General features: G+C 30.5%; 1 protein-coding gene and 1 non-coding gene across 2 annotated transcripts; one reads left to right on the top strand and one right to left on the bottom strand.

Annotated features, from left to right (window-relative positions):
- Window positions 1-15262: 15262 nt before the first annotated feature.
- LOC127261444 (small nucleolar RNA R71) lies at window positions 15263-15369 on the bottom strand. The gene has a single exon (XR_007840928.1). It is a non-coding gene; the product is annotated as a small nucleolar RNA R71 (small nucleolar RNA).
- A 130-nt stretch (window positions 15370-15499) lies between these two features.
- Window positions 15500-16654, top strand: LOC127261286 (uncharacterized). Its single transcript, XM_051289565.1, has one exon. The coding sequence runs from the start codon at window positions 15500-15502 to the stop codon at window positions 16652-16654; it is 1155 nt and encodes a 384-aa protein (XP_051145522.1).
- Window positions 16655-26238: the final 9584 nt, after the last annotated feature.

Here is a 26238-nt window from a genome sequence, read left to right as displayed (position 1 = left end):
ATCCCACAACACTTTCAAGTTACTATAGTAAGTGTTGACATTATCATTTCCTTGTTTACAATTAGCTATTTCTCTTAGAATTCCATATATATTTGTACTGCTACTACTTTCAAAAGTATTTCTTAAGGCCTCTCCACATATTCGAGGCTCTTGTGCAAAAAACAAGTGTTCTATATATAGCCTCGCATTGCATCATTTACTTCCGTTGTTACTTCGTATTCAATTTGGTAATTGACAAAAAAATGCATTCAATTCAATTTGATTCATATGTTCGTATCCGTTCCAATTCAAATTTCCATCTACACTTATACCATGAGTTTGATTCGGCACTCACCGGTAAACATAAGAAAATTCTATTATTTGATGAAAACTTTTGGACTACAAAACAACACAAATAGAAAGAAAATTCTAAACCAAAACCAGATTTCAATCATCAAAATCATCATTTCTTTAAGGGTTTAATTTTTGCATTACGCAACGCCATTCGATTGAGATGAGTATGAAGTTATAGTTTGATAAATTATGTCACTTTTATTATATATTCTTCAAACAAAGCTGCATATTCGGCTCATCTACATTGCCCTTATATTATAGCCTAATTGATTATCCGCCTCATTTTTAAAGTTTTTAAAAATTTTCGTTGTATATCCTTTTTTCTTTACCAAGTAAAGATAGCAATATCTCGGGCAATAGTCTACAAATGTGATAAAGTACTTATTATCGAGTTTACATATATTTTAAATCACACACATTAGTATGAATTCATTCCAATGATTTTTTGTTTCTTTCGACTGAAGAAAATAGTAATTTAGCAATTTTTGCCTTCACACAAATTTCACAATTATTTTTTGTTTATTTTATTATAAATATTTAGTAAATTTAGATTACTAATATTTGTATAGCATCTAGATTAATATACCCTAATATACAATGCCATAAATCAAAATATTTAATCTAATACGATGAAGAATAAAACATTTTTATTATTATTAGGTACTCGGTGTTCAACCATTACATTTGGTTTAAACAACCTATTAGAAAGATATTGTCTAGCTATGAACATCTTATTTTTCGATAAAATAAACTTATCTGCTATAAAGACTAGTTTGAAACCATATCTAATTAGTAGCGATCTAAAAACGAGGTTCTTACAGATGTCAGACACATGAAGAAAATTCCTTAGGGTTAATTTTTTCTCAAACATCATTCTTAGCACTACGGTTCCTATTCATTTACTTCAATACACGCATGGTTGCCTGTGTGTAATTTCTTGTAGGTCAAAAAAAATATTTTGTCGGAGTAGACATGGCAAATGGTATTAGTGCCACACCATGGGAATTTCAATGATTACTCTTGTATACTATGACAATGGAATCATCACCACTAATGTTCTGATCAGTTTTGTGGGATGTTTCAACCAATTATAAACTCTTATTTGGTTTTTTTCTTTTAGCAGTCTGCAGTCCTTTGCTATGTATATAATATTGCCACAATTAAGGCATTTCCAAGTAGTTTTGGACTAAGAAATGTTACCTTTGCCTTTATTTTTTTGAGTTGGATGAGTATGTTTTTTTTTAGGGCTCCTTGACTAAATTAGCTTCGGAGATTTTTCTGCCTTTGGCTTTTTGCTATTTTTTGTTATCCTTCTCAATACAAAATTGATCAATAATATCTTCAAGCTCTTTCTATTTTAGCTCATACTTCTCAGGGGCAGTTTTTCTATCATCAGACTCTTGATGATTTTTTTTAGTAGATTCATATCCTCATCGATGATAGAGTGGACGATATGCTGAAATTCTTCCACTTGTTTAACAACAGACCAACAATCTACCTTTTGTAGTCCGTGAATCGGGCCACAATAAACATCTTGGACCCGAAACTTTCAGACTTGTATTTTTTTCTTCAGGGAATCCCATAGCCCTTTGACAGTCTTAATCTAACAATACACAATATATAGGGTGTTCGAAAGATTACCAAGAATTGAGGTAGATGCCATAAAAACTATTTAAGGCAAAACCCAAAAATAAATGAGAAAGAAAGAAAGAAGACAATGCTAGAAAAGAAATCAAAAGACTTTGTATTGCTGAACTTATTCAAGTGATTATAAAAATAATGAACTAGCACCTATTTATTTATACACAAAGAATTGAGCTAAGAAAAGAAAAAACAAGAATTAATCCTAAACTAATGCTAGACCTACTTTAGCCATGAAATGTGCCTAAAAGTTATGCCTACATAGTTTTTGGCCTTTTTTATTGAATTATGCTTCGATTTTTATTTTTTATCATACAGTAGATTAAACTATCAAACTCCTCCTAATATATTGTTATTATTTGTAACTGGTAACACCAATTATTTTTTGAAGCTTCAGAAATTGAATACGTCCAAGTTTGTCAATACATTTGCAAGTTGATCATTGGTCTTGGTGTATTCAAGGACAATTTCTCTTTTTTCGACACTATCACGGATAAAGTGATATTGTGTGTCAATATGTTTACTTTGATCGTGAAGGACAAGGTTCTTACTGAGTGCTTTAGCTAACTTATTGTCCACCCTTAGTTTTGGTGATTGTACCTTATATTCTAATAGTTCTTGTAGTAGTCGATGGAGCCATACACCTTGGCAGGTGGTTGTTGCAGCGGAAATTTACTCGGATTCGCTTGAAGAGAGAGCTACAATCCGTTGTTTTTAGATTTCCAAGAGATTGGACTACTATCAAGGAAAAATAAGGTACCTATGGTGCTCTTTCGACCGTCTAGGTCGCTAGTCACTTTACTATCACTGAAGCTTGACAAAACCATCATTTGTTTTTCTTCATTCAGGTATTTTACACCAAAATATCATGTCTCAGCTATGTATTGGAGGATTCACTTAACTTTAGTATGATGATCTTATCATGGATCCTCTATAAAAGGACTTACATATCCAACGGAAAAGGTGATGTTTGTTCGGGTGTGAGTTAGGTTGCATAGACTCTCTACTATACTTCGGTAGTATATGGCATTCACCAGTAGAGCAGTTGAAGCCTTGGATAACTTAAGTTTTTCTTCAATCGGTGTAAGGCAAGGATTGAAGTCAGTCATACGACTCTATTGAAGAAACTTATTGGCATAGGTGTTCTAACAGAGTGTGATCCCTTCTACAGCTTGGTTAACCTTGACACCAATGTACTAGGTGAGAAAACCTAGGTCATTTATGTGAAACAAAGACATCATCTCACCTTTGACTTTGTCGATCTTGGCCTAACTTGTCCTAGTGATGATCAAGTCAGTAACAGAGACACGGATGATTAGCGTTTTGCCATGTCCCTGTCAAGTATATAAAGCATGCTCGTCTATGCATCGGAAGAATCTCAAGTCTTGAAGACAATTATCTAGCTTGGCGTTCGAAGCACGTGAGGCTAGTCACAATCCATATAACTCTTTGTGCAACTTGAGCAATTTGTTCTCCTACTTTTCGAGGGTGAATCCCGGAGATTGTTTCACAAAGACTTCCTCCACCAAGTCTTCATTCAAAAAATAGATTTTACATCCATGAGGTGTACGACCCAGTCTTCTTGCACTGTTAAAGCCAGCACAAGTCATATTGACTACAGTCATACGAAAGGGGTAAAACTTCCTCAAAGTCAATCCTCTTGCATTGTGCATATCCTTTTGCTACGAGTCCTGCCTTTTATTTTGTAATGTCTCTATGCTCATTTCTCTTTACCTAGAAAATCCACTTCAATCTCATTGCGCGATGTCCAATAGGATGTTGGTCAACTTCTAGATATTATTTTCCTCAATGGAGTTTTTTTTTTTTACAAACATTGTTTGGCGCTAGGATGGGTCATGCTCTGCAGCATCAAATGCGGTTGGCTCTTATGCACTTAAAATGTGTAGCTCACTGGATTCCTGCATAATATCACTAATTAACCTGAACCCCCGGGGTGTTCCGCCAGAATCATCATTATCGATATTAGCCAAGGCTTTGGCAGTTGGCGGCACAAAGTATACATCCGGGGTTAAATCTAAGCTATATTTTATTGTATCTTGGTGAGGTGGCGGTGATTTATTGTGATGTGTTGCCGGGGTCTAGTCTCTCGCTCGATTATAAAGGTTCCAGTTCTAGGTACATATTTTTTATTGTGATAATTTTCCTAGTTCCATCTTGTCTTCTCATCGAATTCCATATCTCATAAGACTTATATATGTTTTGCATTTATATTATACATTTGATAGGCCTTTGATCCTGGCTCATACCCAAGTAATATCATTTTTTTTTACTATGATCATCAATTTTTTACATGTTATGGTGATTACTTTCATATGGCCAATGCACCCAAATGTGCATAGAAATGAAACAATTGGCTTCTTCTTGTTCTATGATTGAAACATGGTTATTGTGATACCCTCAGAGTTGGGCCATTGCTTGGCCAACTCATTTATGGATGAGCCGATATTAGGTCATCCGAAGTTGATTAAATTTTAAATGGATTGAATAGACTACTCATGTCAACAATGTGCACATTAATTTTCGAAAGCCCTATTGAAAGAATTCTAGAGTTCAGCGTGCTTACTCTAGAGTAATTTGAGGATGGGTAACCCCCTGGAATGTCTCCCAGGGAGTGCGTGAGTGAGGACAGAAGCATGCTGGAAGGACTCGTGTTGACTTATGGATCAGTGCTCAGTTTAGGACGAATACTGCAATGGTGATTGTTTCTTCTCAGAATTAGGTTATCATCCCTTCTGGTTTGAGCAAACTTTATGCCATGTCCATGATAATTTGGTTATGTCTTTCAAGAAAACTATTTTTTAGGGGATAGTGTGGTGCCGTGAGCTGTCGTACAATCCATTTATTTTCATAGTATTACCTAAATTTGAGAGCTCTTATCCTCAATCTATTTGTAAGGCTCGTAGACGTCACCCTATTTCTACCTCGACACCGACCTTGAATGTCTTGATGGCAACCAAGGCTTGATCTTTACTTTCTAGGAGATACAGCCACATGTAGCGACTGGTGTCATCCGCTAAAAGCAAGAAGTAGCTCCGTCCTCGGTTTTTTTTTTTGGTGTGATTGGTCAACACAAATCCCTATGCACCAATCGAATAGACCTTTTGTCCTATGATGTGTTGCTTCCGAGAAAGGAGTACACGTCGGCTTGCCAATGAGACAACAATCATAAATTTCCTCTGAACGATTGATCATTGGATGCCCATGTACCATGCTATCTTTAGTTAACTTTTTGAAAGCTTCAAAAGTTTAGATGACCATACCGAGCATGCCATAGCCACAACTTATCATCTTTCTACACCATTAGACAGACCGGACTTACAATATTCAAATTTAATTTGTACAAGCAGTTTTGGCATATATTACCTTTGCTAGCAAATGTCGATCTTCACTGCGGATCCTCGCACTCCTTCTTAAATAAACACTTCACACCCGTGTTCCTCAAATTGTCCAATGCTTATGATACTATTTTTAAGCTTCGGCATATAGTAGACATTTGTGGTCACATGATGCTCCACATTTTGTCTTGTGAACATCATTATGTCGCATCCAAAAATCTTGATGATTTAACCATCACCGAATTTTACTAACCCAGTGACACTTGTGTCCAACTCTACAAATCATCTTTCTTCCCGGTCATATAGCTGCTAGCACCTGTACCCAAGAACCACACGTAACTACAATACTTTCCTTCACTCTCGAGATTGACTTGGACATATGATTCATCAAGCTCCACAAAACAAAGTTTTAGCGTTTGATAGATCATACTGCGCCATGAGTAGAATCGGTTCCCTATCATCTTCTTTAACGAGGTGTGCCTGCTCTCACCGTAGATGCTGGAAATCTTTTGCCTAATGGCTCAGTTTTCTAAAATTGTGGAACTTTTCCCTACTAATTTCACGTTAATTTCTATTATTGTAGTCACTATTGGTCTTGGGTTATCGTCAACTACCTCTCACGCCGCTTCTAAAATGGACACCATTATTTTATAATGTCTGCTCAGTGCCCCATTTTTCCATATAGCAAGCCAACCATTCCTCCTCAATTAGTAAAATATTACCTTCAATGGTTATGGTTGGTGACACTAGATGTGAGAGTAATCGATCTTCAACACCTTTGAGGCGACTAGGGACTTCCTTGATGGAAAGTTCAAGCATGGTCTCCATGGTGTAGACGATATGGCTGAACCTAGGTGGGGCGATGTGGAGGTAATTCTCAACAGTCCTTTGCTCATTGACAAGCTCGCCATACTCCGTAATTTGTCCAATTAAATCGCTTAGGAAAAGTGTGAAATATTTCAGATATCACCTTTGCTTAAATATGACTGTCTCAAAATCAGCACGTAGTTTCTACAACTTCGCCCGATGAATGTGATTGTATCCTACTCGGACAAACTTGATAAAGTCCTATGCCCCATTGGTCGTCTTTTTGTGGGTTATTGCAGGCAACATCTCCTTCGGTACCACCTTGATGAGTGCTTCCAACTCCGCATGATCTTCTTGTAGATTGGCATCCTCGTACTCGATGGCGTCCCATAGTCCCTTGCTTGGAGCATCACATTCATCTTGAGCGACCAATTGGGTGGTCATCAAACTCGAGCAATGGGTAAGACGTCCCTCCAACTTTCCCCACTATCTTTTGGTGCACCATGTCACGATCAATAGCATAGCCACGGCGAGGGATTTCCGGCAAGATGGACCGTCATAGGCCACAACCTTTCTCCTCACGGAATCTGTCATCGGCTCCGTAGATGTTTACATCTTCCAACAAAACTTTGATACCAAATTGAAGCCAAAATTCAAAAAATAAATGAGGAAGCAAATGAGATGAAACGGCTAGAAAGGAACTCAAATGACTTTATATTGATGAACTTCTTCGAGCGATTATACAAAAAATGTACTAGCATCTACTTATACACAAACAAATGAGCTAAGAAAAGTAAAAACAAGAATTAATCTTAGACTAATACTAGCCCAAGTCAAGCCATGAAATGTGCCCAAAAATCATGCTTAATTTTTGGCCTGATTTGAATGAATTATGCTTTGATTCTTAATTTTTATTTTACAATGGATTAAACTATCAACTATAAGCCCACGACATGTAGTTGACGTGCACTCACTAGTTAGTGTTAGGCTTCGGTCCGATTGGAATGTCCTACAGCATGAGTAGCGCAAACCTAATAGATGTTAGGTAGGATAACTTCTTGTCTTTTCACCACTTAAAATCAATGGCAGTGAACGGAGCTACGAAAAACCTAAGATACCTTCAAAGCTACTAGGAGCAAACCTAGTGAACCAGGCTATTAGACTAGTAAACAACGGTGTGAAGCCAACACTAGAAACTTGGGTGGAGGTTGCGAGGGAAACAATACTCAAAGTGTGGAAATGGTCGGATTAACCGTCAGGGACAGACCCAATTGGTAGGTCAACCTTGGCCGGATCGAAAACCTGATTTTCAGTATCATCCATGACATCAAAACAATATCGTTGGATGACATTCTCACAATATTAAATCATATTCATTTTACAATTAATAGAATATATTGCAAAGAATTATCAAAGAATTCGATAGTTTACATCGAGTAGGGGATTAAACCTTTCTTCACAAAATGAATACATCACAGTAGTGACTCCAATTCATCGTGTAATGTTCCAAAATAAAACCACATTCATTTTCCAATTAGGTGACACTCAATTATCTCGGAAGGCTAGAACATGAAAAAGAGTTGCTCGATTTAAGTATAAAAACTTGTTGGAAATTACTATAGGAAATGGAGAAGTAGTGATAACTAGAGAAGGAGAAGAGAGAGTGTTTGGTTTTGTGTGTTAGAAATAGAGGTGGGAAAACCTTATATAGGCATCCCACCATGCAAGGGATTTTATGTTGAGTTGTAAATACCAGCATTTAATGGTTAGTAACTTTCAGGGATTAATTTTGATCATAAAAGTGTGAATTAAATTTTTGAATTCAAATAAAATCATATAATCATGCATTTATTTTCATGCTTGAATGAGCATGCATGTATGTGTGTGAGCATGGACTTTTTGTGGTAAATATTATTTATTTTTGGGCTAAAAAGAATAATTTTTACTTAAATCCAATTCATGATTTTGGTTAAGCTTCGGAGCAAAATTGAACCTTGTGTAGCCAAGGATTCTCCAAGAGTACAAGTCCAACTTGTGCTTTAAACCTGAGTCTGTGCTTGTGTACGTGTCCGATCTGGGGGAAGAGAAGTCACGCACTTGTGGTTTGCCGGCATGACATGCCCTAACCACACTATATGCCCTTATTATGAAAAGAAGTTGTATATAAACACAACTTGATTGTAATATTCTATGTGAGATGGTTAGTTTATAATATTAACTAATTATCTCATTATGGCTCTTAATAGACCATAATCTTTCCTTAAGTCCATTTAATCATATTTAGCCCATTATTAGAAAGTCCAATCTTAATAATTATAAATCCAAATTAATAATACAATTAATTTGATTTGTCTTTAACTTGTATCATTTTCACTCACCGAATAATCGATTTCGAAAATTTTAAATTAAATTTTATCGATTAATATTTTTAACCGATTATCGAATAAGAAAAAAAATAATATATATTCTTTAATTATTATTTTGGGGGAATATTCATCTCGAATGAAACAGAGCCAAAGCAAAGGAATCAATGGGAGATTGAGTTGTCCTTCATACATGCAAACTATGGATGAAACATAAAAAGTTGTTTGTAATCCAATCATTGAACGAAAGACATTAATGTTGGAGACTCATGTTTGCAGATAAATAATTAATTGTGGCATTTTTCTAATAGTTCGAGCTTTTAGGTAAGACGGTCATTTTTCATCTGACATGGAATCAGAGTCTAGGCTAAGTCTCGAGTTCGAGTCCTACGTCTCCGTTTAGGCAGAAACACAAAGGATTTTAAATATTCATTAAATATTTTTTCCCCAAAAATATCAAATCAAACACTTATATTTCATTTTTTATATTATAGTAAAAAATAATTTTATATTCAAAACATAACATCAACACCTATTTATATCACATCCTACAACTATTCAAATTCAAAATTTTTACTACTCCCTCCGTCCCGGAACAAGGGTGACGTTTGCTTTTTGCACGTAAATTTTTTAATATTAGTATTATAATGGATTATAGTGAAAATGACGAAAATACCCCTATTAGTATTGTGTAATATAAAAGTAATGGCATTTGTGTAATATAGTGTAAGTTGGAAAGGTATTTATTATGTTAAGTAGGTAGTACAATTACTAAATTAGAAAATGATAACCTTGTTTTGGGACGAACAAAAATAGAAAATGACAAACTTTCAATGGAACGAATGGAGTATTTAAATCCTAACTCAAAATTCAATCCCCCAAACAAACATACATCCATGTGCACTATTAAATCATGTGCGTATCAGCCAACATATTCAAACCTTTCAAGCGTAGGCACCTTTGTGGCTCAATTGGGTAAACAATATTTGCATTTATAAGTTTATTCTTAATAGTATTTTGTATGTGCAACGTAAGTCATTTGGTTAACTTATAAATACCCTGTTTGAACATAAGTACAAGTTTGAGTTCACTATCATTCCATTGTACAGTACAACCTCCGTCCAGACAATAGATAAATAATACTCCCTCCGTCCCAAATACCATGTCTGTTACACTGTAGACACAGTATTTTAGGAGGGGTGTAATTAGTAGATAATTAAGAATGTATTAGTGAAAATAATTATCCTATAATATAAATAATTATAAATTAAGATTAAGATAACTAATTAGTTTAATTAAAATTAAAAAAAATTAAAAACTTAAAATAAGATTAAAGTGTGTAATCATTTTCCAAAAAAGGAAAGTGACATAGTATGTGGAACGGACAGAAACGGCAACGTGGACATGGTATCTGGACGGAGGGAGTAATAATTAAATGACAATTGGAGGAATTCTTAGTGTGTAAAGACTTGTATCTATATTTGATATAATTGGATTGAAAAATAAGCATAAGTTTAAAAGTATTTTAATGTGTAGTGTAATCAAACTTATTAAAAAATTATATAAGTTTTATATTTGAACATACGAAAATAACAAAATATATACTCCCTTCGTCCCAAACATCGTGCAATATTTCTTTTTGGGTATGTTCCAAACACTCTGCAACATTTCTAAATTAAAAAATAATTAATTATACTTAATTTATATCCCAACATTTTATCTCATCACATCATCCCTAATAAAAAAATAAAATATACACTTCTCTCTCCATCAAATCAACTAATTACTCAATTATCCTATTTAATACTTCTCATCTAAAATCTCGTGTCCAACTTAAATGTTGCACCTTGTTTGGGACGGAAGGAGTATTTTTTAGATAGATAATAAAAGCATTTATTATATGATTTTTGGGTGGTTAATCGATGATAAGATACAAGAATTTGGGACCAACAAGAAACAAGTGTAAACATAAGTGTATGTTGCTAGTGAAACATATATGTATGTATATATTACACTTCCACTGTATCAAAACTTTTATTATTATGTAAGATTTGGAATAATATCGAGTTTGTTTAATTTTGATCTAAAATTAATTAAGTTTTTTATTTGAATTTTGATCTAATAATATTTTAATATGATATTTTATAAAAAAAAAAAAATTATATATTTACTTAGAATCATATGACTGAATAATATTAATTTATATGTAAAATAAAAAACATCCCCAATTTTTCTTTAATTACATTAGTTTTTTTATACTTTTAAATACAATTTATATAAGGTAAACTGTTTTTTTAGTCTCGTAACTGACCCCTTATCATTTTAATCTTGTAAGTGGAGCATATCGCAAACTAGTCCCATAAGTGAAAAATTTTTGTTGTTTTAATCCTCCGGCGCCGGAGACGCCCGCGTGGCTCGCCGGAAGCCACGTCTCCGCCAGGTGTCCCGCCAGGTCAGCGACACCTGACGGACACGTGGATTTTATCTTTTTTTTAATTTTTTTTTAATTTTTTTTAATTGGACCAAATAAAAAAATAAAATAAGGAAAATAAAATTAGATTTAAATTTTTAAAAAATAAAAAATAAATAAAAATAACAAAATCCACGTGTCCGTCCTGGCGGACACGTAGCCTCCGGCGAGCCACGCGGGCGTCTCTGGCGCTGGAGGACTAAAACATTGAAAATTTTTTACTTATGGGACTAGTTTGCGACAGATTCCACTTACGGAACTAAAATGATAAGGAGGTTCGAGACTAAAAAAACAATTTACCCATTTATATAAAAATCTATATATAAAATAAGGATAAAACAGTAAATAAAAAGACTATTAAAATTAGGAAAAATTGCAAAAAAAAATATCTCACACTATACCACATTATCATTTTTTTCCTGTATTTATCTCGCTGGCAAAATATATCTTATATGTTTACAAAATTCGTTACTTATGTCATTTGGCCGTGCTTGACGTTCACACCATGCGCGGTCACTAGTGATCACATGCGGCCACATGATAAAAATAGCGAATTTTGCAAACATGTAGAATATATTTTATCAGTGAAATAACTACAGAACAAATGTGATATGCATGTGGGATATTTTTTGTAATTTTATCATTAAAACTATACTATCAGTCTATTCACTCTGCATTTTTAAATGAATATACTTTTGTGTAGTACGAAGAATTGTGTTAGTAATATAAAAGATAATATTTTTTATTGAATACTGACTTTTTATAAGTAAATAATGTATATATTATATTAATAAATGTGTATATTTGTATTTTTCAAATAATATTTTTGGGAATTGTCACATTAAGAAATGTTGAGATAACCTACTGCATATAAAAAATTACTTTTCAATTAATACATTTTCCTTTTTAGTTTATTTAACTTTAGTTGATATGTTCCTATTTCTTATAAATTATATTCATTTAAAATGTATTTAATAAGTATTAATTAACTTAATTAATTTTATAATATATAACATATCATGTAGACTCGTTCAAAATTTTTAATTAACTTAATTAACTTTATAATATATAACATATCATGTAGACTTATTCAAATTTTTTATTTTTATCTATACTTAATAAGTTAATATTTTTATTTATATTTAAAATTTTTCATTTTTTAATAAAATTAAATTATGTTGACCGTAAAGCAATATATATTTTTATTTATTTTTATTATGTAAAATTTTATTTTTCACAAACTGATATACATATATATTCTATATATTTTTTATTGAGATAGAATTTTTAAATATTTAAATGTATACATTAAATTAATTTTAATTATGTATATATTAGTCCCTCCAACCCACATAAAATTTTTATTTTTTTATTTTTTTCTGTCCACATAATTTATTTTTTAATATAATTATACACTTTAATCAAATTTTAAAATTTATAATTTATATTTTTTAATTTTAATTAAATTATTTAGTTATATTAATTTTAATTTATAATTATTTTTATTATATAATAATCATTTTTAGTAATACATTTCTTAATTAAAAAATAATAATAAACTAATATTATCTTACTATTATTAACACACTAAACTACGTTACTTTAAATATCGTGTGATAAATTTTTTTTTTTTTATTTTTGTCTGTTTCACCTAATTTTTTTAAAAAATATAATTATACACTTTATTTATATTTTAAAATTTATAATTTATAATTTTTTTTAATTTTAATTAAATTATTTAGTTATATTAATTTTTATAATTATTTTTAGTAATACATTTCTTAATTAATAAATAAATAAAAAATAATATTATCTTACTATTATTAGCTCACTAAACTAAGCTACTTTACATATCGTGTGATTAATGAAATACATTGATTGGTTTGAAAGAGAAAGTGTATTAATATTGGTAAAGGAGAAATTGTCTTTTTTTCAGCTAATAAATGGCCGTGCTTAATAAATGGTTAGTTAGTTGGTGTGTTTTGAAAACCAAACTGAAATAATTATCTATTTTATATGTATGCGTTTATTTTTATTAAAAAATTAGTTTGAAACTATAATTATTCGTTAGTTTTTATTTGAAAACATAAAATATATGTTTTTATTTTTTTATTGAAAATTATAATTATTCGTTTAATTGTTTGTTTGTGGTTGAAAATTGAATTAAAATAAATTATTGATTTAAATTTAAATATTACTTTTGATGTAATTTTTTGAGATAAAAAAATAGTATATTTTATTAAAAATTATACTTGATGAATATTATTAATTTAAATTTGAAATAATAAAAAAATAAACACAATATTTTATATATAATATTAAATAGTACTCTATATACAAATATATCAACTAAAAATATTTTTAACTTATAATTGATAGACTGTAAAATTTAAACAATCTTATATCCGCAATTTTAAATAAAATGTAAAATCATTTGTGGAAAATAATATTATTAAATTAAAAATAAAAATATTTGATTACAGACAACTTTAAATGGTAAAATAGATATGTATTTAATATTTATTTTTAATGAAAACTAATAGTCATAAATGGTATGCCGTTAAATATTTATATTATTTGTAATATTTAGTTTATTTTGATTAGATTGTACTTAATATGTGCATATATTATTTATTTATAATTTGCATTAGAAAAATAATAAAATTGATATAATTAGTGGGAAAAAAGAACAAAAAGGTCCAAAGCCCAATTGTTACAAAATTAGAACAAATATAAAGGAAAAAAAGAAGGGGGAGGCGCGACTTTATGCCACTTGTCGAGGAGAACACCGTGCAGAAGAGTTCCAGAGAGAAACGGTGAAGGGCAAGAAGGAGAAAGATTCCTCAAAGAAGATTTTGAGTTCTACTCTTCCTCCTATGATTACCGAGTAGTTTACTTTTATAGTCTAGGGGTGGAAAATAACTTGGTATGGATTTGAGATATTAGACTTGTTTTGACTTATGATATTTCTTTGGTTCCTAAGTATTTATTTGGTTTCTGATTTCTTTAACTTATAATTTTTTATTTGGTTGGGTATTGTGGCCAGGTATTTCAATTAAATTAAGGATTAATTGCTAAACTAAATTAGACGTCCATAATTGCGTTTTAATTTGGTTCAAGTAGCAACTAGTGGCAAACAACATTAGAAAATCACGGAATCAATTTTAAACAATTTTGCATAGTTAATTGTTAAATTGAATTAGGCTCTTCTAGTTCGCAAGGCTGTTAGGCTAATAAATTGTTTGTGGCGTCACTAGGGTTCTAGTCTAACAAGGGAAGCAGTTGATGGGCGTATTTAGACTGTCAAGAATTAAGGAAGAGTAGGTTATTATGCGTGTGTCGGTAATTATAACTAATTTATTTAGAAATCAATAAAATTAAATATTTATCGATGATCAAATCCACTACCCAAGTTGTCAATTTTATTCCTAAACTGGAAATTTGTTTTTATTGAATTTATCTTTTAGTCGTAGAGTTTTTAGTTTGTTATTTTATTTTTATTTTCTACTTCCAAAATCTCCCCTTTTATTATATTTATAAATTAAACTATCAAAAATAAAAAATTTTTAATTCTCTGAGGAGACGACCCTACTTCATCTATACTACGTTATTTTTATTGCAGAAGTAGGTTTATTTTATTTTAAATTTTGCAGCATGTGACAAACGCCTGTCAAATTTTGGCGCCGTTGCCGGGGAATTCTAATTGGTTTATTTATCTTTGGTTGTTATCTATTATCTAAAAAATCTGATTTTTTTTTTCTGGTTTATGTCGAGATCTGATCGCACAGGAATATTGAGTTTCGATCCCGAAATTGAGAAGACTGCGCGTCGATTAAGAAAAGAAACTAGGGAGCGTGGCCATAAAGATTTAGCTTTAGAATCATATAGCGATTTGAGTTCTGACGAGTTAGAGCTAGAAGAAGAGATGGATCAAAGGACACTAAGGGAGCTGGCAGCTCCTAACTTGACTCAGCAGCATCTCTGCATAGCATATCCGACGGTAGATGGTAACAGTGCTTTTGAATTAAAATCAGGACTAATACACTTGTTGTCTTCTTTTCTTGGGTTGTCAGGAGAAGAACCACATAAGCATCTCCAAGAATTTGATGTTATCTGCACAAATATGAAGCCACAAAGAGTAACAGAAGATCAAATTAAGCTTCGTGTTTTTCCCTTCTCACTGAAAGATGTCAAGAGATTGGCTATTCAATCTACCTATCGGAAGCGTCACTACATGGACTGACATGAAGAGAAAGTTTCTCGAAAAGTACTTTCCCGCTTCACGAGTTGCGATCATGAGGAAAGAGCTATGCGGAATGACACAGCATACAGGGGAGTCTTTATTTGAATATTGGGACCGTTTTAATGATTTACTTATTCGATGTCCCCATCATCAAATCTCCGTGCAATTACTGATTCAATATTTCTATAAAGGTTTGAGTTCCATCGATAGGAGAATCATAGACGCAGCAAGTAGAAAGGCCATGATGAACAAAACTCCTAGAGAGGCGTGAGAATTACTGAACAATATGACGATGAACTCACAACAGTTTGGACAAAGAGAAGTAGTAGCAATTAAAGAAGCAAGTGAGGTGAGTTCTATTCAACAACAATTGACTGAACTGACTTCATTTGTTCGACAATTTGTTGTAGGAAAGTCACAAGTTAAGGCTTGTGGGATCTGTGCAAGTTCGGAACATCCTACTGCTATTTGTCCTACTTTGAGTCCAGAATTAGATGTCAGTGCTGCAGGATTCATCCCAAGAGCATACAACCATTACTCGAATACCTACAATTCAGAATGGAATGATCAGTCGAACTTAAAGTATAGGAATCAACAAGTTAACTTTGGAGATCATTCGAAAGGATTCCCAGCACCTAACCACCCTCCACAACCTGCTCAAACAGTTCCGAGTAATTTCTTAGAGGATATGATGAAAACTATGCCGTCTAACATGTTGCAATTTGAACAGGAAACTCGGAATAGCATAAGGAACTTGGAAGAACAAGTAAGTCAAATAGCGAATGAGATGTGCGAGATGAAGTCAAGAGAAAAAGGCAGATTGTCCTCACGACCCGACGGCAATCCAAGGAATGTGAGCTCGATTGTTAAAAAAAAAATGGAAAAGATTCCGAAGTATCAAAGATTGGAGTTCCAAAAGACAAGAATGAGGAAGACATTGAGAAAGAATGAGCAACCTGCCACTGAAACATCGAACAAAGTAACTTTCAATACACCTACTAATACTAAAACTAATGTTGCACCGTTTCCTTGCAGGTTGGCGAAACCAAAGAAGGATGACAAAAATAAAGAGTCGATGGAGATGTTTCGAAAGGTGGAATTGAACATACCCTTACTGGATGCAATCAAGCAAGTTCCGAAGTATGCAAAATTTCTGAATGATCTTTGTGCAAACAAGAAGACGCTATGTGGAGACGAATGCATTATTGCTGGCGAGAGCGTGTCTCTTGTTTTACAACGTAAGCTTCCTCCTAAATGTGAAGATCCAGGTATGTTCTCGGTTCCTTGTAAAATAGGTAAGTTGGAGATTAAATTAGCACTGTTAGATTTAGGAGCTACAATGATGCCTAAGTCTGTTTATAAGTCTTTGAACATTGGGCCTTTAAAAGAAACTAGAATTATTATACAATTAGCCGATAGGGCAAATGCTTACCCTGAATGAATGATTGAAGATGTCCTATTGCAAGTTAACGAATTAATTTTTTCGGTTGATTTTTATGTGCTTGATATGCATGATGATAATTCTCCAAATCCTACACCAATTTTACTAGGTAGACCATTTATGTGCACCGCACAAACTAAAATTGATGTGAAACAAGGTATACTTTCTATGGAATTTGATGGTGAGAAAGTGCAATTTAATATTTTTGATTCTATAAACTACCTTGAAAAATCTAATGTGTTGTGCAGTGTGAATATTATTGACAAAACTATGCAGGGAGTCTTGAGATTGCATGAGAAATCTATCCTGGACATAAAATCGAAGTCGCATCTGAATCAGTTGGAGCCTGTTCACTTAAATGATAATGTGAATCTTGTAAAGAAATTTTTTGTGAGTAATCATTGTTTTAAATATGGAAGTAAAAGACAAACACAGAAGTGGGTAAGACGGTCTGAAGTAGTACTACCTAATGGCTAACATGGTAACTACGTCTAGCCAAAGAAGTTAAAGAAAGGCGCTTCTTGGGAGACAACCCAAGTTTTCTAGCTTTATTTCTTTTATTTTCTTTAGTTTTTGTTTTATTTTTTTAAATATTTTTAAACATCGTCTATTTGATTTGGATTCGTTATTTTTTTGTAGGGAACTTCTTGGAGAATTTTGAAAAAAAAAAAAAAAAAGCCGCCATCTTTCTTCTTCTTCCTCCCTGAGCTATCAATTTTGGTGTTGGCTAAAAGAGACGCACAATCAAATTAAGGAAGTTTAGAATCCAAAGCAAAAACATGCAATCGCACCAATCCTACAGACTCTAGGGAAGTTCCTCTCTTATTTTACTTTTTTTTTTTACATTGAGGACAATGTTTGCTTTAGGTGTGGGAGAGAGAGTAATTTAAAATTTTTTGACAAATTTTTCATTTGTGCTACTTTTGATGTCTGACTCGTTGTCCTTTTGCATGTTTTTTGAGATTTGTTTGAAGTGAGTGAAAAGTGATTTGAGTGATAGGTTAGTCTGACATGATTGATGACATTGGATGTGAAATATGTTGAGTCAAGTTGATATTTGAACCCTGTGAGAATTCGAGTAAATATTCCAAAAAGTTTACATTAGAAAATAAAACTACATATTATCAAGTTTTTGAAAATTCTTTCTTGTGTGATTTGTAGTGCTCAATTAAATGACCTAGAACTTGAGTGATTATGCATGTTGAACTTGCAACTATCGAGTCTTGCATTTTGAAAATGATAAGGGCATTAGGTAACCCATTGAGCTTTTCTTTATCACCAAGCACAATATATTTCCCTTAGTTAGGCCCTTTGAGACTTTTTAGCCTATTTTTCTTCTATATTAAACCGTTTTTTTAGCCGCATACCCTTCTTTTGATATTAAGCCTTCTCCGATTTGAATCATATGTTAGAAAGAATTATCTTAAGTTCACGTTGTGATGCATCTTATTTGTTTGGCACCAGTTAAAAACGAAGTTTGAGTATAAATAAATAATGCATTCAAAAGTGTCTGCTTCAATGAAAACGGGTAATGAAAGGCGTATATATATTTATTTAAAAGAAAGGCCAAAACAAAATTTTAAAAAAAAAAAAGCAAAAAAACAAAAAGGGCCCCAAATATATATATATATATAATAAATAAATCTTGATAAAGTATTATTGATATAATTATGTTATTAAGGTTTGGTTAGTGAATAAAGTAAGGTTTCATTGTTTATGCCGAACTGTTTTTCACATGCTAGCATCTTGTTCTTATTGTATTTTTTTTTTTTAACATATTTTAGCCTTCGCATATCCTTTTTCCTACCCCTAACCATCAGCCCCGTTAAAACCTTTATAAAAATGTCCCTTTGATTCTTGATCTTAGATTTGAGTATCTTAAGGAAGGGAGATTTGATTTTCATTCCAGCCTATGGGATAATCTTTTGTCGCACTCCTTGAGCGTTAGCTGATTATACACACTTATTTCTTTCAGAGAGCATGTGCGCATACACTTTATCCTGTGAGGTTGACTTGGCTTGATATGTTGAATTTCCAATTGATTTGGTTGAGTTAGCTTTTCTTGTCATATTGAGTCGCATGCAATTTCTTTTGGCTTGTTTCGAATTTATGCTTAAGGGCAAGCATGATCTAGGTGTGGGGAGATTTGATAGCCATAAATCGCATGATATTTATATTATTTGCGATATTTGGTTGATATTGATTAGATTCTACCTGATTTGGGCATATATTATTTATTTATAATTTGCAAGAGAAAAATAATAAAATTGATATAATTAGTGGGAAAAGAAAACAAAAAGGTCCAAGACTCAATTGTTACAAAATTAGGGCAAATATAAAAGAAAGAAAGAAAGGCGGAGTCACACCACCAGACCATCCCTTGCTCGACTTGTTTTTACATCACTTTTATTTTATGTTAAGGGTAAAATAAACATTACACTAATGGACATAGAGAGTAAATAATTATTAAACAATACAAAAAATATGGTAATTTATAATATATATTGAGTTATATATAAACTATTAGATCTAGTCATAAAAAAATATATATACGTATTTAATAATAAAAATTTGGTACCACTTTATGTAAAAATTAAAATATTATTTTGTCTTACAATATATTATATGAAACATTATTGAATTGAAATTCTCCAATTAAAACCAAACAAACCCTTTGGATCTGGATTTAAAGTTTTTTGTTTTAATATTGCTGTGCTCATTTATATATATATATATATATATAAACTAATTATTGGATCTAATATTTTATATAAAAAAATAATATAATTATCTAAAATTCCATACAAAACAAATTTGTAAAAACAAAATATCAAAACATCTATCCTTAAATTTAAATGTAAATATTAATGTTTTTATATGAATTTATATTTTTATATTCATTATAAAAAATTGTGTAGTTCATATAAAAAAAAATAATATTTTGTGTTAAATTACTTTTTATAAATGAATATAGTATATATATTAAGTTAATACGAGTATATATTGCAATTTTATAATATTTATATAGAATTATGCCCAAAAAAATATATATTGGGTGAACAAACCCATATAAATTAGTGTTTTTTATTTTAATTTTTGGGGAATACAAAGAACACAACCAATGAGTTTGTTCATTCTGTTTTTAAATGGATTTAATTTTTTACGCTAGTTATGAAAATTTATGTTGGTAATATAAAAAATAATATTTTATATTGAATTATTGATTTTTTCCAAGTGTGTAAAGTATATATAATATACATATTGTATTAACATATATAAATATTATATTTTTTAAAAAATATTTATGGAGAATCATTTCATTTAACACTGAAAATTCATTTGAGAATTTAGGAGGGGAGGAGAAGAGGGAGCAATGTGTTGTTTTCTATTTTGGTTTTAAAAAAATATTTTTATATGAAATATAAGGAATTGTATAAGCAATATAACAACAATAATAATAATAATAATAATAATGAGTTTATGTAGTATATTAATTTTTGGGAGAAAATATGTAGAAAAAATTACAAAAAGTTTGGGTGTATTTACTTGTGAGATTTGATTTTGGGTTTTACTATTTCAACTTTTTTTTTTTCAAAAAAAAAATATCAATTCAATCACCTATTTTTTTTATTATATTACACTAAAATTAACTTTTACATTTAAAATATCACATCAATATATATTTTTATATCACATCAAACAACTATTTCAATTCAAAATTTTACTATTTAAAACCAAAATCTTATAAATAAACACACCATTTGTGTGTTTTGTTCTGTTTTTTAAGGGTAGGAGAAGTGAGGGCATCCGCCGAGGTAATTTCTTTTTAACTTTTTTTTTTCTTCCAATTTTATCTAATCACCTATTATACTTTTTAATATTTTTAAAATTTTTTTATAGCATCTTCATAATTTAATATTTATTTATTTATTTATTTTACTTTTATTTATATCAAATAAATATTAAAAAATATTGTGCATATATCTAAATTATACTTATATTTTAAAATATTTTTAATTAAAATTTTTAATAAGTATAGTTGTAATATTATTTTTAAAAAAATTATATATAAAGTAGTATATAGTTATATTTATAATTTAAAAATTTGAATAAAAAATTAAATTGATTCAAATTTAAATGATTGGATTTGATTTTAATAATTGATTTAATCAAATACATATTTCTAAATTAGAATAAATTATAAAATTATTTTTTATAATCATTTATTTAAATTTTGTTATAACTATTGTTATTTGTATGTATATTATTATTTTCCTATAGTTTGATTTCAATAAACATTTACATGTATGATCTAAAATAAATTTAATTAACTTTGTTAAATATATTTTACAATATATTGGACAAATAATTTTTCTATCATGTTTTATGAATGGATTAATCAAATTTTATGAAATTTTTTTTTATTTATATAATATAAGGATAAAATAGTAAAATTATTTCATTTTTATTCTCTTCTATAGGAATAAAACACACTACTACCATTTATTCTCTTCACCTTCACTTTTTTCTATTAAAATTTCACTCCTCCTCTCCCTCATTCAAATTAAACAGACTCTAAGCGAACAAATTCATTAAAAAACACATGCACACAACCTAAGACTCAATTCTTGACATTGAATAGACGTGCCATTAGAGCTGTTAAACGAACTGAGCTGTTCGTGAACTCAACTCGGTTCGATTCGGTTCGATTAAAGCTCGTTCACGAACGTTAACGAGCCGATCCGAACAGCATAAACAGACTTGTTTGATTAACGAATGAACCCGAGTTTTGTTCGCGAATATTCGTTAAGATAATATATTTATTATAAATATTATATATACATATAAATTTATAATTTATAAATAAAGAAAATATCAATTTAAAATAAAATAATTTTAAATTTTCTTTTTAATTTATGTATAAATTAAAAAAGTAAGACAAATGAGCTTGAACGAGTTTAATCGAGCTCGAACAAGCTTAATCGAGTCCAAACGAGTCGAATACGAACACGTACTCAAACAATAAAAATCCTTAACAAGCCGAACTTGAACACCACAAATGAACTTGAGAGCTTAACGAACGAACACAAGCTTTGTTCGCGAACATTAACGAACGAACACAAACACTTCAAATTAGGCTCGACTCGACTCGTTAACAGCTCTACGTGCCATTATCAATGACTATCAACTTATTCATGCAACCACTAGTTGGATAAGCCCATTATTAAAAAAATCTTTGTGTATTCAATTATAACTCCATAAGAATTCATTGAATTTTAAAATTTTGGGTATATTCGATTCAAACTCTTAAAAGTCCTTTAAAATTTGGAGGTATTCAATTTGGAATTTTAAAAATATTTTAAAATCTTGAGGCATTCATTTTAGACTTTTAATTTTTTTTAAAAGTCCTGAGATATTCAACAATCCATACACTTTAAAAATCTATGGATTTTATTGGATTTTAATAAAAAATTATGAAAAATTTGTATAAAATAAAATCTCTCTTGTTGTTATTGTTTTTGTATAAATGACAAATAATATGATAGTATTTATTAATATTATTATAATTTTTAATAAAATTAATAATTTAAAACTAAAATATATTAGCGAATTATTGTCAATTTTTTGAAAATATATATTTTTATATTATGAGTAAAATATTAAAAATATTATTATCATAATAAATATGTATTATTGTCGTCTGTCATTTTCAATTATTGAATACAATATATTATCATTCAGGTATCGTTCTCCCCTTTTAATTATCGAATACACTATATTGTCATTTTGATGACAATGGAATAGATATTTATATATATATATATATTTCGTTTTTAACGTATATTTATTTACCTTTTTTTAATATTATTTTCAAAAATCGTAAATTATATTTTTTATATTATTTATATATGTATTTATATTTTATGTAAAAAAGTTATATAAATAATAATAACTAATAAAAATATATAAAACTAATTTGATATATTGAATGATACTGTAATATTAAAATTATAAAATTAAGAATATTAGTATACAATATAGTAGTGTTATAATACTTCTACATTATTAATAATTATATGTAGTATTATTTATTAATATTAATTTTAATTTATAAAAATATAATAAGTTTAATTATAAATATATTATATTTATAAACTTGTATTTGATATAAATTTATATAATCATATATTAATAAAAAATATATTCTACAATTCTACAAAATTCATATAAATCCATAAAGAATTCAATCAAATCTGTAAAAATTCATCTAAATCACTAAAATGCATCAAACTCAGCATAGACTTTATGAATTTTTTAAATCCACAAATATTCATAAACTTTTTAATATCCAAAAAAAATCTATTGATATCCCAAGTAAAGCACCATAAAAAAGATTCAATAGACTCAAATATAAACAACCTAAAGAACTCTAAATAAAATAAGAAGAAATCTAAATCGAAACCTACTAAATCTAAAATTGAATATTTAAAAATATCTCAATATCTTCTCTTAAATTCAAGTGGGGATCGCAGAAACCAACTTGTTTGCAAAGAAAGATCAAAGATGATGCAACCAAAATCACCCTTCATGTCAGGATAAAAAACAATGTCTTCAACTGAATTAAACTCGGAAACGGATTCTCAAAAGAGTCGGAAACAATGGAAATCTCACTGGAGTTGTAACCAATGGAACGTTCATTAGAGTCAGAAAATAATGGAACTATCACTGAAGTCGGAAAACAATGGGACTCTCACTAGAGTCGCAAAACTTTCAATGCAATTGGAAGCAACACTTTCTACTGAACCATGACAAACGATCAAAAGTCGAACTCGGATGAAAAATAATAATAAAAAAAAAACTTAACGGATGATCAATTGCAGACGGATCTTAAAATTGAAAAACCTCAATTGATGCCATAAAACTATAAATAAAAATCTCAAAATTGGAGACCTCCGTATACATTCCAAGTTTATATATACCCAAAGAAACGTGGGCTAGTATATTATATCTACTCCAACAGAAAAGTATGCTCCGATACTATGTAAAATTAATTTATTGAAATTAGAAAATTGCATTATTTAATCATTAAAATAAGGGTTTCTACATATAGGCACCATAAAATAAACTCGGTACACTCAAATATAACATAAACAACTCAAAACAACATAATCTATTGATAAGACCAAATCTAAATATTAACCTACCAAATCTAAATATACCAAATCTAAAACTGGATATCCAAAATATATCAACACAAATGAACAAAATAACAATCACAAGAAAAATGTGAAGAAGGATGTAATACCCGATCCATAGTCGAGTTGACCCATTAGATGTTTTGTTAATTGAATATCTTAATAATTTTATTATCAATACGTCAACTTCAAACAGCTATATATTTTTGTGTTCATATCTGATTTTCATGAAATTAATGTAATTGGATAGATTTTTTAATAACCTATCCAACATCGCAAACGGTGAGTCAATCCGAGTTCAAACGAAAGAAATATAGTCAAAATAATAGTCAAAGGTCTGTTGTATATTAACATGTATTTATAAAAAAGGCAATACAATTCTAACTCAACTTTTAAGCATAAAATTTCACCTTTTCACTTACATTTTATCTTCATTTTATCTCCTAAACACTCCTAAGAGACCCTAACTGCCACCCTTCCCTCCCACTCAAAGAGGTGATTTTGGAATACGTTTTCATACATTCTTCTTTTTTACTCTTGAAATTTGATTTCATAACATGTGGATATTATTTTAAATCATCTTGTTCATTTAAATCATAAAACAATATTTTAGATTATGTATAATCGTTTCTTCGTTTTGACATATTATATGGGTTATTTAAAAGAAAAATGAATTTTATATGATTTTATAAAGTTATGCACTCATTTTCTTGACGAAAAAACATTACACAGTATTCGATGAATTTTCTGTAAGTATTGAGTGATGTTTTCACACTTTTGTTTCATGTGAAATATAGATATTTGTGTTATATTTAATTAGAGACCAAGTTTTTTCCGTTTAGGCATAAAATAAATTTTATATAAATTTTTAAAGTTGCACACCTTGTTTCTTGACGAAAGGTTTGTTCGGTATATTTAACTACTATTTTGTTCTTTTATGGAGCTTAATTTTGTGTTTTCTTTTAATTAGGCCTATATGTATGTGTGTGTGTGTGTTAGTTTTAATTAAGGGAAAATTGTAATTTTTGTCCTTTAAGTGAAGTCTATTATCATTTCCAAACACTAATTTTTGTTGTTTTGAAAATAGGACTATAAGTGGGTAAATTCGCTCTTTCTATCCTTCGGTGCTGGAATCTTGCACGTGACCTGCACGTACAATGATGTGTCTTCCCTGACGCTAAGCTGTCTCAAACCTGAGGTGAGGTGTGCGCCCCGTGGCACTATTCCGGCGATGACTGGGTATTTCTAAAATAAAAATAAAAATAAAAATAAAAAAAAAGACAAATTTTTTACTTTGGTCCAATTGGACTAAATTGAAACTTTTAAAAATGCAATTTAGTCTAATTAGACCAAATTACAAAATTAAACAAATTCAATTTGAACACACCCACACCGTCGAGTTCTAGTTCTTTTCTTCCTCGTCGATCGCAAATCTTCCTCTTGCCCACGAACCTTTTTCCTGCCCACGGATCGGCGGCCGTCGTCGTTTGGCTAGCTTCCCGCTGGTAAAATCAAACCACCACGCAACCTTACGATCCCACGCCGGTGTTTGGTTCGAAATAGAACTGAAAATTCTATTGGTGAGTTTTTTGTATACTCGTGGATGTTTGTATAGAAAATATGGTGCTTAGATGTATCCGTTGAGGTTTGCTCGTAAGTTGTGCGGTTTTGCATTGTTTATTATTTGTTTGGTTGAATGTCTTCAAAGTAACTAGTTTTTGCTTGTAATGTCAAAGGCGGGATGTCTTCAACCGAAGGCGCTGTCGACATCTACTTTGGAATAAGAGCGATTGTTCGTACTTCATGCACGGATGAAAATTCAGAGATGAGGTTCAGTTTTTGTCATAAGTCAAAGGTAGTCTATCCATCATTTTTGTAAGATGTATTTTTTACAATGGAATTGATGTTCAAGTATTTTGTAGCGAGGGACCCGAGCTGGTTGTGGATTTTTTTGATGGGAGGACCCTTCGATGTGTCATCAAGCGAAATGTATTGTTGGAAATTGCGGGGACGATCAAATAAGAGGTCCAACGCTTCCGAGTAACTTGCACAGCGGAACTGTGGAACGTTTGACGTTACCACAGCTTTACAGCGTAGTTGTCTCGTGGTTATAAAAACAATGTGTGTTCGTGCACAAACCGATGGGTTAATAAGTGCAGAAAGAAAAACAACACACCAAGTTTGTTTATCCAGTTCGGTTTTTCAACCTACGTCTGGGGGATTCCAATACAGGAGTCTTAACTAAACCAAACACTTGGTTTACACCATTTAAGACACCAAACCAAACTATCGAACATATCTTCTACCCAAGCTCCATTTAGTTTATACAAACTCTCATGGACTGTTTGTTACTTCACTACAACAACTCCAGCAAGCCAACGACCAAGC

This window comes from Andrographis paniculata, unplaced genomic scaffold (genome assembly GCF_009805555.1).
Source record: "Andrographis paniculata isolate CXL003 unplaced genomic scaffold, ASM980555v1 Contig62END, whole genome shotgun sequence".
NCBI classification, from domain to species: domain Eukaryota; kingdom Viridiplantae; phylum Streptophyta; class Magnoliopsida; order Lamiales; family Acanthaceae; genus Andrographis; species Andrographis paniculata.
This window is presented reverse-complemented; position numbering and strand designations above follow the sequence as displayed.

What these genes read in the sequence shown, in the direction of transcription:
- LOC127261286 (XM_051289565.1), top strand. Translation starts at nt 15,500, where the DNA reads ATGACGATGAACTCACAACAGTTTGGACAAAGAGAAGTAGTAGCAATT.